The sequence below is a fragment of the Lithobates pipiens genome, unplaced genomic scaffold, assembly GCF_037356315.1.
Source record: "Lithobates pipiens isolate NorthernLeopardFrog02 unplaced genomic scaffold, aLitPip1_a1.2 Scaffold_8, whole genome shotgun sequence".
Classification (NCBI taxonomy): Eukaryota; Metazoa; Chordata; class Amphibia; order Anura; family Ranidae; genus Lithobates; species Lithobates pipiens.
This window is the reverse complement of record NW_027507903.1, coordinates 574,710,801-574,724,509: the sequence shown is the minus strand read 5'-3', so window position 1 is coordinate 574,724,509 and position 13,709 is coordinate 574,710,801. Positions and strand designations below refer to the sequence as shown.

The window sequence follows — 13,709 nt, the reverse complement described above, 5'->3', positions numbered from 1 at the left end:
TGCTTGTCTTTGTACTCCTCATCTGGTTGCCGACACACACACTTGACACCATCTGAACCAAATAAGTCTATCTTGGACTCATCAGACCACAGGACATGGTTCCGGTAATCCATGTCCTTAGTCTGCTTGTCTTCAGGGGGCTTGTCTTCTTGTGGGCTTTCTTGTGCATTATCTTTAGAAGAGGCTTCCTTCTGGGATGACAGCCATGCAGACCAATTTGATGCGGTGTGCAGCGTATGGTCTGAGCACTGACCGGCTGACCCCCACCTCTTCAACCTCTGTAGCAATGCTGGCAGCACTCATTTGTCTATTTCCCAAAGACAACCTCTGGATATGACGCTGAGCACATGCAAGCAACTTTGTTGCCAGCAGTTTAGACATTAATGGCTGTGTGTTGAGTTATTTTGATGGGACAGCAAATGTACACTGTTATACAAGCTGTACACTCACTACTTTACATTGTAGCAAAGTGTCATCTCTTCAGTGTTGTCACATGAAAAGATATAATAAAATATTTACAAGAGGTGTACTCACTTTTGTGAGATATTGTATATATACACACTATATTGCCAAAAGTATTGGGACACCTGCCTTTACACGCACATGAACTTTAACCGCTTGCCGACCAGCGCACGCCGATTTATGTCAGCAGAATGACGTTGGTGGGCAAAAGGGCGTACAGGTATGTCCCCTTTAAGAAGCGATGGTGCGGGTGCATGCGGGCCGCTGGCGGCGAGCATGCCCACCGCGGTCTCCGTGACCATGAGTCCCGCAGACTCGATGTCCGCCAGGTGCCCGCAATCGTGTCACGGAGAGGTAGAACAGGGCGATGCTTTTGTATACAAAGCATTTTTCCATTCTGCCTAGTGACAGGACAGAGATCACCAATCCCTGTCATTGAGAGCAGTGATCGCTGTCATGTGAGTTGAAGCCCACCCCCCCAGTTAGAATCACTCCCTAGGACACACCTAATCCCTTCACCGCCCCCTAGTGGTTAACCCCTTCACTGCCAGTGTCATTTACACAGTAATCAATGCATTTTTATAGCACTGATCGCTGTATGAATGACAATGGTCCCAAAATAGTGTCAAAAGTGTCCGGTCTATCCGCCATAATGTCGCAAAAATATGTAGAAGAATACATATTGGCCTAAACTGAAGAAAAAAATATTTTATTTTATATATTTTTGGGGGATATTTATTATAGCAAAAAGTAAAAAATATTGCGTTTTTTTTTAATTGTCGCACTTTTTTGTTTATAGCGCCAAAATTAAAAACCACAGAGGTGATCAAATACCACCAAAAGAAAGCTCTATTTGTGGGGAAAAAAGGACATCGATTTGGTTTGGGTAAAATGTTGCACAACCGTGCAATTGTCAGTTAAAGCGATGCAGTGCCGAATCACAAAAAGGGCTCTGGTCAGGAAGGGGGTAAATTCTTCTGGGGCTGAAGCGGTTAATGGCATCCCAGTCTTAGTCCGTAGGGTTCAATATTAAGTTGGCCCATCCTTTGCAGCAATGACGGCTTCATCTGGGAAGGCGGAACTTGACTGGCCTGCACAGAGTCCTGACCTCAACCCAATAGAACATCTATGGGATGAATTAGCATGGAGAGGATTTTAGCATGACTTCAGTAGCAGATTGGGATGGCGAAGAGGTAAAAGTAGAAGCACCTTATGGTTAGATTTGTTCATTTTGGGTAGGGCCATTATTGTGTTTAGCTTTTGTAACTGATTTAATACTATAAAGCAGAACAGCAATCTAAGACTTTAAAAGCTGCATTCGTTACATCATCTTTTTGTTTATCTATGTATTTTATATATTGCAGGTACTTATATAGCGCCGTCAATTTACGCAGCGCTTTACATATACATTGTTAATTTTTCGTTAAAGCAAGCCTTTTATTTGCGAGTGCTTCCTATGTAGTGTATGAACAACTCACTAATGCATAATCCGCAAAAACAAAAACTCTGCTCCATTGTGTCTCCAGAGACCGTACTATTCCTCCCCCCCCCCGGGGGCCACCATTTTGCCTTTCACACAGCATAGGGGAGGGGGAGGGTCAATCACAGCCCGCACATCAAAGATATTTCATCCCCCGCCCCTCGGGCCCCCCCCCCCCACAGGTCATTTGGTCATTTACTTACAAAAAGTCAACATTTGCAAATCAGTAACATAGTCTGATCAGCTTTCATGGGTTAACTGTTTACCTGCTTGAGAATGGAAAGGTTTACATAGATACATAGTTACAAGTCCATCTAGTTCAACCAAAAAAAGAAAATAAAACAATAACATATACACAATCCTTCACCCACAGTTCATCCAGAGGAAGGCGAATAACCCCAGCAAAGCATGATCCAATTTGCTACAGCAGGGGCAAAAATTCCTTCCTGATCCCCCGAGAAGCAATTGGATAGTCCGTGGATGAACTTTAAAGTGGGGTACCCCTAAAAAAAAAAAAATTAAAAGTCAGCAGCTACAATTGCTGCAGCTGCTGACTTTTAATAATCGGACACTTACCTGTCCCAGGGTCCAGCGATGCGGAAGAACGAAGCCCCCCCCTCGTTCCCCGCTCCGCTTGCAGCGCCGTCATTCATACTGTGGGCACCCGGCTGTGGCTTCACAGCCGGGCACCCACTGCGCTTGAGCTAGTTGCGCAGGGCGCCATGATACGCCGCACAGTCATCTGGGACACGTGACAAGTCCCAGATAACTGTGCGGCACGAGGGGAAGTCATGTCACCAGCCCGGGCAAGGAAGAAGGCAGACTACGAGGGACCCCCTAGCAACAGGTATTTAGAGGTGAGTAAAAAAATTTTTTTTCCAATTACTTATTTTTTTTTTAAAGAATTTTAAACACTTTTTTATTTTTTGGTGGCAACACCACTTTAACTATATATGTCAGTGCCCAGTTATACTATGTACATTTAGGAAAAAACCCAGGCCTTTCATAAAACAATCTGCTGAGCTGGCCATAACCAGCTCTTGAGGGAGTCTATTCCACATTTTCACAGCTCTTACTGTGAAGAAACCTTTCCGTATTTGGAGATGAAATCTTTTTTCGACTAGACTTAAGAGTGCCCCCTTGTCCTCTGTGATGACTTTAAAGTGAATAACTCAGCACCAAGTTCACTATATGGACCACTTATATATTTGTACACGTTGATCATATTCCCCATTAATCTCCTCTTGTCAAGAGGGAATACATTCAGTTCCTCTAATCTTTCCTTATAGCTGATCTCCTCCATGCCTCTTATCAGTTTGGTTGTTCTTCTCTGCACTTTCTCCAGTTCCGATATCCTTTTTGAGAACTGGTGCCCAAAACTGAACTGCATAATATATTGTTCATGTGGTTTATTGCCTCTCCTTCTCCTAGTAACTAGTACATTGGTTAAATAAAGGTTTAAGCCTGAATACATGTGAACAAACACACAAAATGCTCCTCAAGTGTGAACCTAGAGTTAGTGAAATAGTTGAAATCCCCTACCCACCACCAACATCTTCTTTGTCCATTAGGACCCTCAGGTTACAATCTGCTGGGCAGCATGCTAACTCTGGGTGGCATAACATAGTGGCAATGCTACGTCTAGAGTTGCCTCTAAAATCTAACCTAATCCTTACGGAAGTGTCTGTTCTCTTTGTGTTTGTTTGGGACTTGCTTCGATTTCCTTTCACAGCCTGAAAAGTTACCCAAAACCGAGAACAATCTGGCCATACGCTAGAAGAATATTGCTCAATATTTCTAATTTTCAGAACGTTCTTTTGATTTTCTAATCATTAGTGAAGATCTAAACCAGCCTTTCTCAACCCTTTCAACATGGAGGAACCCTTGAAATAGTTCTCCGGTCTTGGGGAACCCCTGCTAAAAATTAGAAATCAACAACTCATGATACATTAGTGTGATGGTCAGTGGGAAGAATGATCCTTACACTTGTGGTCATTGGGAAGAATTACCTCCTTACAGATAGCTAAAAAGATCAATGATGGGAGTGGGAACTTATCCGAGAGGCAGAAACTGCCCAATGCTGAAGTAACCCCTAGCAACCTCTGGAGGAACCCTGGTTGAGAATCACTGGTCTAAACCACGACCTTTTTTTAACACTAAAGGAGCAGGATAGAAACATTTTTCTTGCATGAACAAATTTCTAAGAGTGTTTACATTTGGGAAATTCCATTCGTTCCAAATGTAAAAAGCACTCAAATTTTTTAAGTACTTTCGAACAACATTCGTCAAGTCTCTGCTGGCATTAACAAATGTACTAATGAGATTTTTTGGGCGAACATTCATGTGAAAATCTACCATACGACGAGTTCTGTCCACTGTTGGGGGTTCTACATGTTCTGTAAACTCCGATGAAACCTTAACGTCCAAACCAATTAAAAAAAAAAAACAATGTATCTACGTACCTATCATCTACCAGCATGGTAAAAGTGCAAGTTGGCACTTGGAAATAGATAAGGTTGGTATTTTGTACTAAGAAAGGTGGTATCCATATCTTAAAGACACACTATATCAGAGCCTACCTGAATGTATAAGGATAGTCACGTGGAGGACAGCCAGCAGGATCCAATAGAGTCCCATGGTGAGGTATGATCCAGATGTTTTGCTCCACACCGTAATGCAGAGGATCCAGTAGAGTCAATCGTTTTCCCTCCAATCCCTTCTGTTTCAAAACTCTGAAATCTTAAAGTCTGAGCACTTCCACTCTGTTTCCTGTAGGCTGGACCTCCCCTTCTCAGGTTCTGCTTGAGTTTTAAAGGAGGTTTTTATTTAAACTCATGTGAAAGGTGCCCCCTCCTCTCTCTGGTTCCTAATGGCTTCTCTCTCCGGTCTGTTCTATGTAATAGATTACAGCTGTCTGCAGGTCTCTGCTGCTCTCTCCTCCTTTTCTATGTCAGCAGCTGTTGCAGCCCACTCTTCTACTTCTCCCTCTCTGCTCCTTTCTCTTTCTATTATGAGAAGTAGCAGGGGGAAGGGGGGGGGGGGGGGGGATTTCCGAATCAATGAGGAACCTGGCACAGTCCTATCATTGCTAGGTCAGAATAATTGGAATTTCCCAAAAAACCTTCATCCTCGACTAGCTGTTGTAAGTATACTAAGGGTTCTAACAGTGCGGAACGATACACAGGAAAAGTTGACTTACCATGGCACGGTCCCAAAAAACAGGGCCAGTTTGAAAGGAATAAACAAAAGTTGGCAGCGCTAATCATAACATGATGCAAACACACTAATAAAGTGCAAAAAAAAATATTAAGTGACAAAAATAGTGTAATGCCAGGTACACACGATCGGAATTCAGAAAAAGACCGATTTTCATCGGAAAATGCGACTGTGTGTATGCTCCATCGGAATTTAGCTATCCGAATGTCCGCCAGCAAAAAATTGATAGCATGTTCTCAATTTTCCAGACGGAAAACCTTTCTATCGGAAATTCCGATCATGTGTATGCAATTCCGGCGTGCAAAAACTCATGCATGTTCAGATTCAACTACGAGATGGAAGCTATCGGCTACTAGGTATTGAACTTCCTTTTTCTAGTCCCGTCATACGCGTTGTAGGTCACCGCATTCTTAGCGGTCGGAGTGTGACCGTGTGTAGGAAAGACAGTTTGAGCGGAATTCCGTCGGGAAAACCAGCAGAGCTTTTTCCGACGAGAATTCCGATCACATTAGTCCACTTTGAATATGTAGAATGAGAACAACTAGTCCCAATTAGAGGATGTGTACACCGCTGTGTAATGACAAATATCAGAAAACTTCTACATTCACCACGAGGGCCATCTGTGTGCGTCTGACTGTTTTTTTATTTTGCACCTGCCAGTGCGTTTTCTATTACCAATGATTACAGTTTGGAAGGAAGACAATCAATGAAATCGTTATTAAACCCTAAAATGTTAATAGCCATTATAGCAGCTTACCTGAACACTTATCTTGTCTTCTTTTTTAAAAGCTTGCCTTTCTTCTTTTTTAAACCGGTTCAAAGGTCCTCTTTTGGGGTGGCTCCATTGCCCTGCGGGGTTCTATGGAGCCACCCCTATGTGCTCCATACCAGGAGATAGACCATCAGCTGGTCATACACTTTTATATCCAATCTAATAGATTCCATTGTCTATGCAATACAGTGCAGAGGGTAGAACCCAACCCCCCGAGATGGAAGCTATTGGCTACTAGGCTAATATCCAATCTAATAGATTCCATTGTCTATGAAATACAGTGCAGAGGGTAGAACCCAACCCCCCCCCCCCCCCCCCCCCCCCGAGATGGAAGCTATTGGCTACTAGGCTAATATCCAATCTAATAGATTCCATTGTCTATGCAATACAGTGCAGAGGGTAGAACCCAACCCCCCCCCCCCCCGAGATGGAAGCTATTGGCTACTAGGCTAATATCCAATCTAACAGATTCCATTGTCTATGCAATACAGTGCAGAGGGTAGAACCCAACCCCCCCCCCCCCCCCGAGATGGAAGCTATTGGCTACTAGGCTAATATCCAATCTAATAGATTCCATTGTCTATGCAATACAGTGCAAAGGGTAATTCCACCCCCCCCCGCTGGGCTACTGTATTCTGGCATCTATCAGCAGGATAGCTCGGTCAGAATACCCTAACAATGGCTGCATGTGATTAAATGCTGCTGTTGTTCAGCCAAACATTTTCTGTTTGATTTGTCAAACTAAGGATGTTGGGCAGGAGGGCGATGACAGGACCATCTATTAAGCAGATTTCAGTAGTGTATGGCCAGCTTAAAGTGGTAGTAAAGTCCCCTTTTTTATTTATAACTACAGGTAAGCCTATAATAAGTCATACTTATAGGTACAGTACATATTTACTTTAGTGGCAGCCGGTGACGTCACTGGCAGCATGCCATCTATTGAGAGAACTGTGCCATGGCCATGACTCGCCTACACAGGAGTGACGTCATCACAGCTCGGAGCCCACAAACCCAGAAGGAAGATCGGGTGGAGATGAAAGCTCTGTCAGCAGTTAGGGCTTCATTTTAGTCTTTCGTAATATGCTAGTATGCAATACTAGCACATTTTGCTCTTAATTTTTTTTTCCTTTTAACTTTTATGTGTATAGATCTGTGTTTGAAGCCATTTACTGTTGACTGTCTCACTACCTCTGCTGGAAGTTTATTCCAATCATCAACTACCCTTTCAGTAAAATAATACTTTCTAAGATCAGTTTTGAACTTCCCTCCATGTTGTTTCAGGGTCCCTATGTTCTGGATTTTGGTTTCATATTGAAAATACTGCCCTCCCTAATCTCATTCACCCCCTTGATGTATTTATAGGTCTCAATCATCTCTCCTTTTTTCCTTTTTTCTGCAGACTGTAAATATTAACCACTTAAGCCCTGGGCCATTTGGCTGGCCAAAGACCAGAGCACTTTTTGCGATTCGGCACTGCGTAGCTTTAACTGACAATTGCGCGGTCGTGCTACGTGGCTCCCAAACAAAATTGACGTCCTTTTTTTCCCACAAATAGAGCTTTCTTTTGTTGGTATTTGATGACCTCTGCGGTTTTTATGTTTTGAGCTATAAACAAAAAAAGAGCGACAATTTTGGAAAAAAAAGCTATATTTTTTACTTTTTGCTAGAATAAATATCCCCAAAAAATATATAAAACATTTTTTTTTCCTCAGTTTAGGTTGATATGTATTCTTCTACATATTTTTGGTAAAAAAAAATCACAATAAGCGATTATTGATTGGTTTGCGCAACAGTTATAGTGTCTACAAAATAGGGGATAGTTCTATGGCATTTTTATTAATCATTTTTTTTTTTTACTAGTAGTGGCGGCAATCAGTGATTTTTATTGTGACTGCGACATTATGGCGGACACATCGGACCATTTTGACACATTTTTGGGACCATTGTCATTTATACAGGCATACCCCTCTTTTAAGTACACAATGGGGTTTATTTACTAAAAGCTGGAAAGTGCAAAATCAGGCTCACTTCTGCATAGAAACCAATGAGCTTCCATGTTGTATTACCAAAACTTAACTGAACAAGCTGGGGTTAGAAGCTCATTAGTTTCTATGCAGAAGGGAGCCTGATTTTGCACTTTCCAGCTTTAGTAAATAAATCCCATTGTGTACTTAAAAGTGGGGTATGCCTGTACAGCGATCAATGCTAAAAAATGGCATTGATTACTGTAAAAAAGTCACTGACAATGACACGGTTAACCACTAGGTGGCGCTGTAGGGGTTAAGTGTATCCTAGAGAGTGATTCTAACTGTGGGGGTAGGGGGGTGGGGGCTGTGTGTGACACATCACTGATCATAGCTCCTGATTACAGGGTGCTGTGATCAGTGACAGTGTCATTATGCAGAATGGGGAGATGCTTGTTTACATTAACATCTCCCCGTTCTTCTTCACCGTGAGATGTTTGTGATGTCCGTGGGACCCGTGATCGTGGTCACGGAGCTCAAAGCGGGTGCAAGCCACCTCTCAAAGGGCAACGTACAGGTACGTTAATCTGCCTGTACGTGCCCTTCTGCCGCAGTATATCTGCGTGCGGTGGTCGGGAATCAGTTAAGTTCATGAATTCGTTCTCGATATGTTTTATCCCCCAAACCTTTCACCATTTGTGTTACCCATCTCTGGACTTATTCTATCTTGTCAATATCTTTCTGTGAGTGAGGTCCCCAGAACTGGACATGGTATCCTAAATGAGGTCTCGCTAAATATCCATATAGAGGAAATCAGGACCGTCTTCCTCCTGCTGGTGATCCCTCTAGTGATGCATCCTAGAGTTCTATTTGCTTTTCCCTTTGCCTGGTCACACTGTTTTCTCATGTTACAATCATCTGAAATATGTACCCCAAAATCTTTTTCTTCTGCAGTGCTTGTTAACACTGTACCCCCAATGTTGTACTCTCTCAGGGGATTATTTTCCCCTAGGTGCATTATTTTACATTTAGAAACATTGAACTGCAGTCTCCATTGCTTTGATCAATCTTCCAGCAATGTCAAATCATGTTCCATATTACAGACACCTCCAGGGATATCAATCCTATTGCACACCTTTGTATCATCAGCAAAAAGACATACCTTGTCCAAAAAACTTTTAGTTATATCATTTACATAGAGGTTAAATAGAACAGGACCTGGTACCACACTGGTGACTGCTCTCTGTTCTTAGTGAACATGAACCCCATTTACAACCACACTCTGGTATCTATCCTTTAGCCAACTGCATATCCACTGAACCATCCAAGGGTTAAGTCCCAGCTTGTACAACTTTTGTATTAGATCATTATATGGAACGGTATCAAATGCCTTGAGGCAAATCAAGATATACCAGCATCACCCTGGTTCAAAACATTGGTAATATAGTCAGATTAGTCTGACATGATCTTCCCCCAGTAAAGCCATGCTGCTTTGGGTCCAGCAAGTTGTGTATTTTTAAGTGATCAATGATCCTTCTTTTCAGTAGTGATTGCATTAACTTGACTACAACCGATGTTAAACTCACTGGCCCGTAATTGCCTTGCTGCCCTTCTTGTGGATAGGTGTAATATTAACTGCCCACCAGTCATGGGGGAACTTCTCCTCTTAGCCCTTGTACACACGGTTGGACATTCCGACAACCAAATCCGTTGGATTTTGTCCGAAACTGTTGCATACACACAGTCAGACAAAGTTGTCAGAAAATCCGATCGTTCGTAAAGTGATGACGTTATTTCGTTAGGACGGGACTATGTTCAGGCTAGTAGCCAATAGCTTTGGTCTAGGAATTTGATCTGAGCATGCGTGGCACTTTGTCCAATCGGAATGCTCTACACATGATCGGACAAAGTCCGATCGGATCATGTTGTCGGAAAATTTTATAGCCCAGCTGGAAAACTTGGTCCGTCGGATACTCCGACGGAAACAGTCCGATGGAGCCCACACACTGTCGGATTATCCGACAACACGGTCCTATCGGATATTGTCCATCGGAATGTCCGACCGCGTGTACAAGGGCTTCTAGGATGAATACCATCAGGGCCAGTTGCTTAAATTAGCTTTCACCGAGCCAGTTCCTCTGCCTATGCATTCCAGTGGGCAGGGGTGGTGGAAGAGCTGTGTAAACACCGCTTGCAAACCGCCCCAAAGATGCTGCTTGCAGGACTTTTTCTAAGGTCTTCGGACCTCTTCATTAAATCAGTGGAGGGTAAAGTCACTCGTGCAGGAGGCCGTCATCTCGGCACTCAGAGACCCGCCCTACCGATATAGACTGAGCACCAATCCTTACTGTCATAATGTGGTCTCTAAAGGATGTATAAGATTACAATTAAAGAGATATAAGCAGTAGTAAACCCAGTTTCAAAAAACACATTCCCGGCATGCCGGAAATGCTAACTTTCACATTGGTTGTGCTCTCAACCAAACTTTCAAACCATCCAATGGCTGGTTTCATAACTGATCACATGTGCAGCATTATGGCAGTTGAAGAATCATTAGAGGCCAAGATGGCAGCTTCTTTGACTGAAAATGATAAAAGGGTTTACTTCCACTTTAAGTAGAATCTGCTCGTAATTTTGAACTGGTACATTTTTAAAGTGTAGCTTCAATCCAAAAATCTATTTTTAAGCTTTTTGGAAAACACGGGGAAGGGTTATCACCCCTGTATAATTTTTTTGTCCGTCCGTCTTTTTTCATCTTACTTCCTGTTGTCTCCTTTTGTTTGCAAGCCTGCCTTATATGTTCTGCAGAAATGGGGGCCTAAGGTGTTGGTGTTGCCACAACACTGTAAGCCCTCAAAGTGACTCTTGGTGGGCGCTGGAGCGCCCTGCTGTGAACGATTATATCAAGAATTGTAATTACATGCCATTGTTAAACAGGGGCTGAAAAATTGGGCCTTAGGCACTGCTTGCTGGTGCCATGACACTGCAACCTCTTCCAGACACTCTAGTTGGAGTGCAGGAATGAGCCCTGCTACAAAGCATTGCATCAAAAATTGTAATTACATGCCCCTGTTAAACAGGGTCTGAAAAATTAGGCCTTAGGCACTGGTGCTGGTGCCACGAAACTGCAACCTCTCCCATTTACTGTAGTTGGAGTGCAGGAATGAGTCTTGCTGCAAAGCATTGCATCAAAAATTTTATTACATGCCCCTGTTAAACAGGGGCTGAAAAATTGGGCTGGTGGCGTCACCCAGAACCAAAAATGTTCTTCCAAACTATCAGCAGGATCATTGAGGAGGAAGAGGATAGTCAGTCAACATAACAGGACAGTCACTCAGCATCAGCATGTCTTGAAGGGATGTGACATTAAAAAAAAAAAATTTATTCGGTTACATCAGCTTCAGGGGCTTGGTAGCTGGTGGTGATCCAAGACTGATTCATCTTTATGAAGGTCAGTCGATCAACCGAGTCGGTGGAGAGGCGCATCCTGTGATCGGTTACAAAGCCTCCAGCAGCACTGAAGGTGCGTTATGAAAGAACGCTGGATGCAGGACAGGCCAGTAGCTCAATTGCATACTGTGTAAACTCTGGCCAGTGATCCATCCTCAAGACCCAGAAAGCCAGAGGATTTTCGGTTGGGAAAGGTGTCCAAGTCTGACCTTGTCCCTAGGTATTCCTGCACCATGTAAATCAGACGCTGGCGATTGTTGCTGGAACCGATCATACCTTGGGGCTGCGGACTAAAAAATTGTCTGAACGCATCGGTCAGAAGGCCACCTTCTTCACCGCTCCTTCTGTGACTGACCGAAGCCTCAGCAACACGTTGTCCAGGACCAAGAGTTTGTAACCTCCCAGTCTCTGGGAACGCGTTGCACAGACCTTTCTGCAAGGCCTCCCGGAGATGTCTCATCCTCTGCTCCCTCTGCAATGGCAAGATAAGGTCCGCAACCTTACCCTTGTACCGTGGATCAAGGAGAGTGGCCAGCCAGTAATGGTCCCTCTCCTTGATCCGAAGAATGCGAGGATCCTTCGCAGGCTTTGCAGGATCAGGGAGGCCATGCAGCGTAGGTTAGCTGAGGCATTCAGTCTGGAGTCCTCTGGGTCACGAAGGACAACATGATCCGCAGCCACTTCCTCCCAGCCATGTACAAGTCCCCATGTTTCTTGGGACTGTAAATCATCCCTAAAAGACTGCTGCTTTTGATGCTGAGTTCCAGACTCCACCTTCATGCAGACACAAGCCTCCTCCTCCTCCTCCTCATCCTCTTCCTGTGTGATGGGTGGGACAGCAGGAACACTGTCTGGATAAAGGGGGCCTTCATAGGCAAGGAAGTCCTGTTCTTCCTACCTCTGTTCTGCCTCAAGTGCCCTGTCCAATCATTCCACGCAGCGTATGCTCCAACAGGTGTACAAGAGGTACGGTGTCACTGATGCATGCACTGTCACTGCTCACCAGAAAAGAACACACTGTTCCTGCCTATCTTGCTCTTTCCCTGCACGCCAGAACACACTACACATATAGTGTGGGGCGTGTACTAAACCCCCTGTACTAAACCCCCATCCTGCCTGTGGCCAATTATGGCTCTCCTCGCTGCCGGTGCTGTGATTGGCCAAGCATACGGGGTCACAGTACATGCTTGACCAATCATGAGCCAGCAATGCACTGCGATGGTGCAGTGCATTGTGGGCCGTGAGTGCCACGCGAATTTGGCGCGAACGGCCCATAACGTTCGGTATCCGCCAAACGTGCGAACAGCAAGCTCATCCCTAGGGTGCACTGATGGGCACTGATGGGCAGCACTTATGGGTAGTGATATGTGGCACTGATGGACGAAACTGATGGGCGGCATTGATGGGCATTGAAAGGCAGCACTGATTGGCCTCACTGATAGGCACAGACTGGTGTCACTGATGGGCACAGACTGTTGTCACTGTGGGGGCTGCATTGTAGGCAGGATGTTTTGGATCAGAACAAAAGTCTGATATTATTATATCTACCCCTGAAGAGATTGAATATAAAGCATGCACTCTGTGAAATAATATGCTGACACCAGTTCAGAGTAAAATACTTTGTGTTTAATAATTCCGCTTCTCAAGATTTTATACAATTCCATTAAAGATTAAGAGATATGTCAACAAGACTGGCGCATACAAAGCACGAATATAAAAATACATATGGTGCTAAAACATTGGTTTTAGCTTGGTGCTCATTTGAGTAAGTAGCTTTGTTCTTGCAGTGGCGATCTTGCATCTTCTGAAATGGTGTTAACTTTGAGTGTATTCTTAGAAGAGGTGCGATTCTTCTGTTAACTGTCCTTCTGTTAACGCTTCAGTTCCACAGCAGCAAGGAAGGGATAAGCTAAGCTTTGCAAATATCTAAAAATGTTTTTTTAACCACTTTCAGACCGGACCATTTTGCTGGTCAATGACCAGAGGTCTTTTTACAATTTGGCACTGCGCTGCTTTAACTGGTAATTGCGCGGTCATGCAATGTTGTACCCAAACAAAATTTACGTCCTTTTTTTCCCACAAATAGAGCTTTCTTTTAAAGGTATTTGACTGACTCTGCGATTTTTATTTTTTGCGATCTAAACGTAAAAAGACCGCAAATTTTGAAAAAAAATGATATTTTCTACTTTTTGTTATTAGAAAAATCCAATAAACTCAATTTTAGTCATACATTTAGGCCAAAATGTATTCAGCCACATGTCTTTGGTAAAAAAAAAGTCAATAACTGTATATTTATTGGTTTGCGCAAAAGTTGTCACATCTACAAACTAAGGTAAGTTTTCTGGAATTTACGCAGCTTTTAGTT

At 43.6% G+C, this 13,709-nt stretch overlaps 1 protein-coding gene across 1 annotated transcript in view; it reads right to left on the bottom strand.

The window, feature by feature from the left end:
* LOC143961062 (intercellular adhesion molecule 5-like) overlaps positions 1–4,947 on the bottom strand; it is a 50,752-nt gene extending 45,805 nt beyond the window's left edge. The window contains exon 1 of the mRNA XM_077470203.1: positions 4,522–4,947. Within this exon, the coding sequence (XP_077326329.1) occupies positions 4,522–4,579 (58 nt within the window). The 5' untranslated portion in view covers positions 4,580–4,947. The remainder of the gene's footprint in view (positions 1–4,521) is intronic.
* Between the last annotated feature and the right edge of the window lie 8,762 nt (positions 4,948–13,709).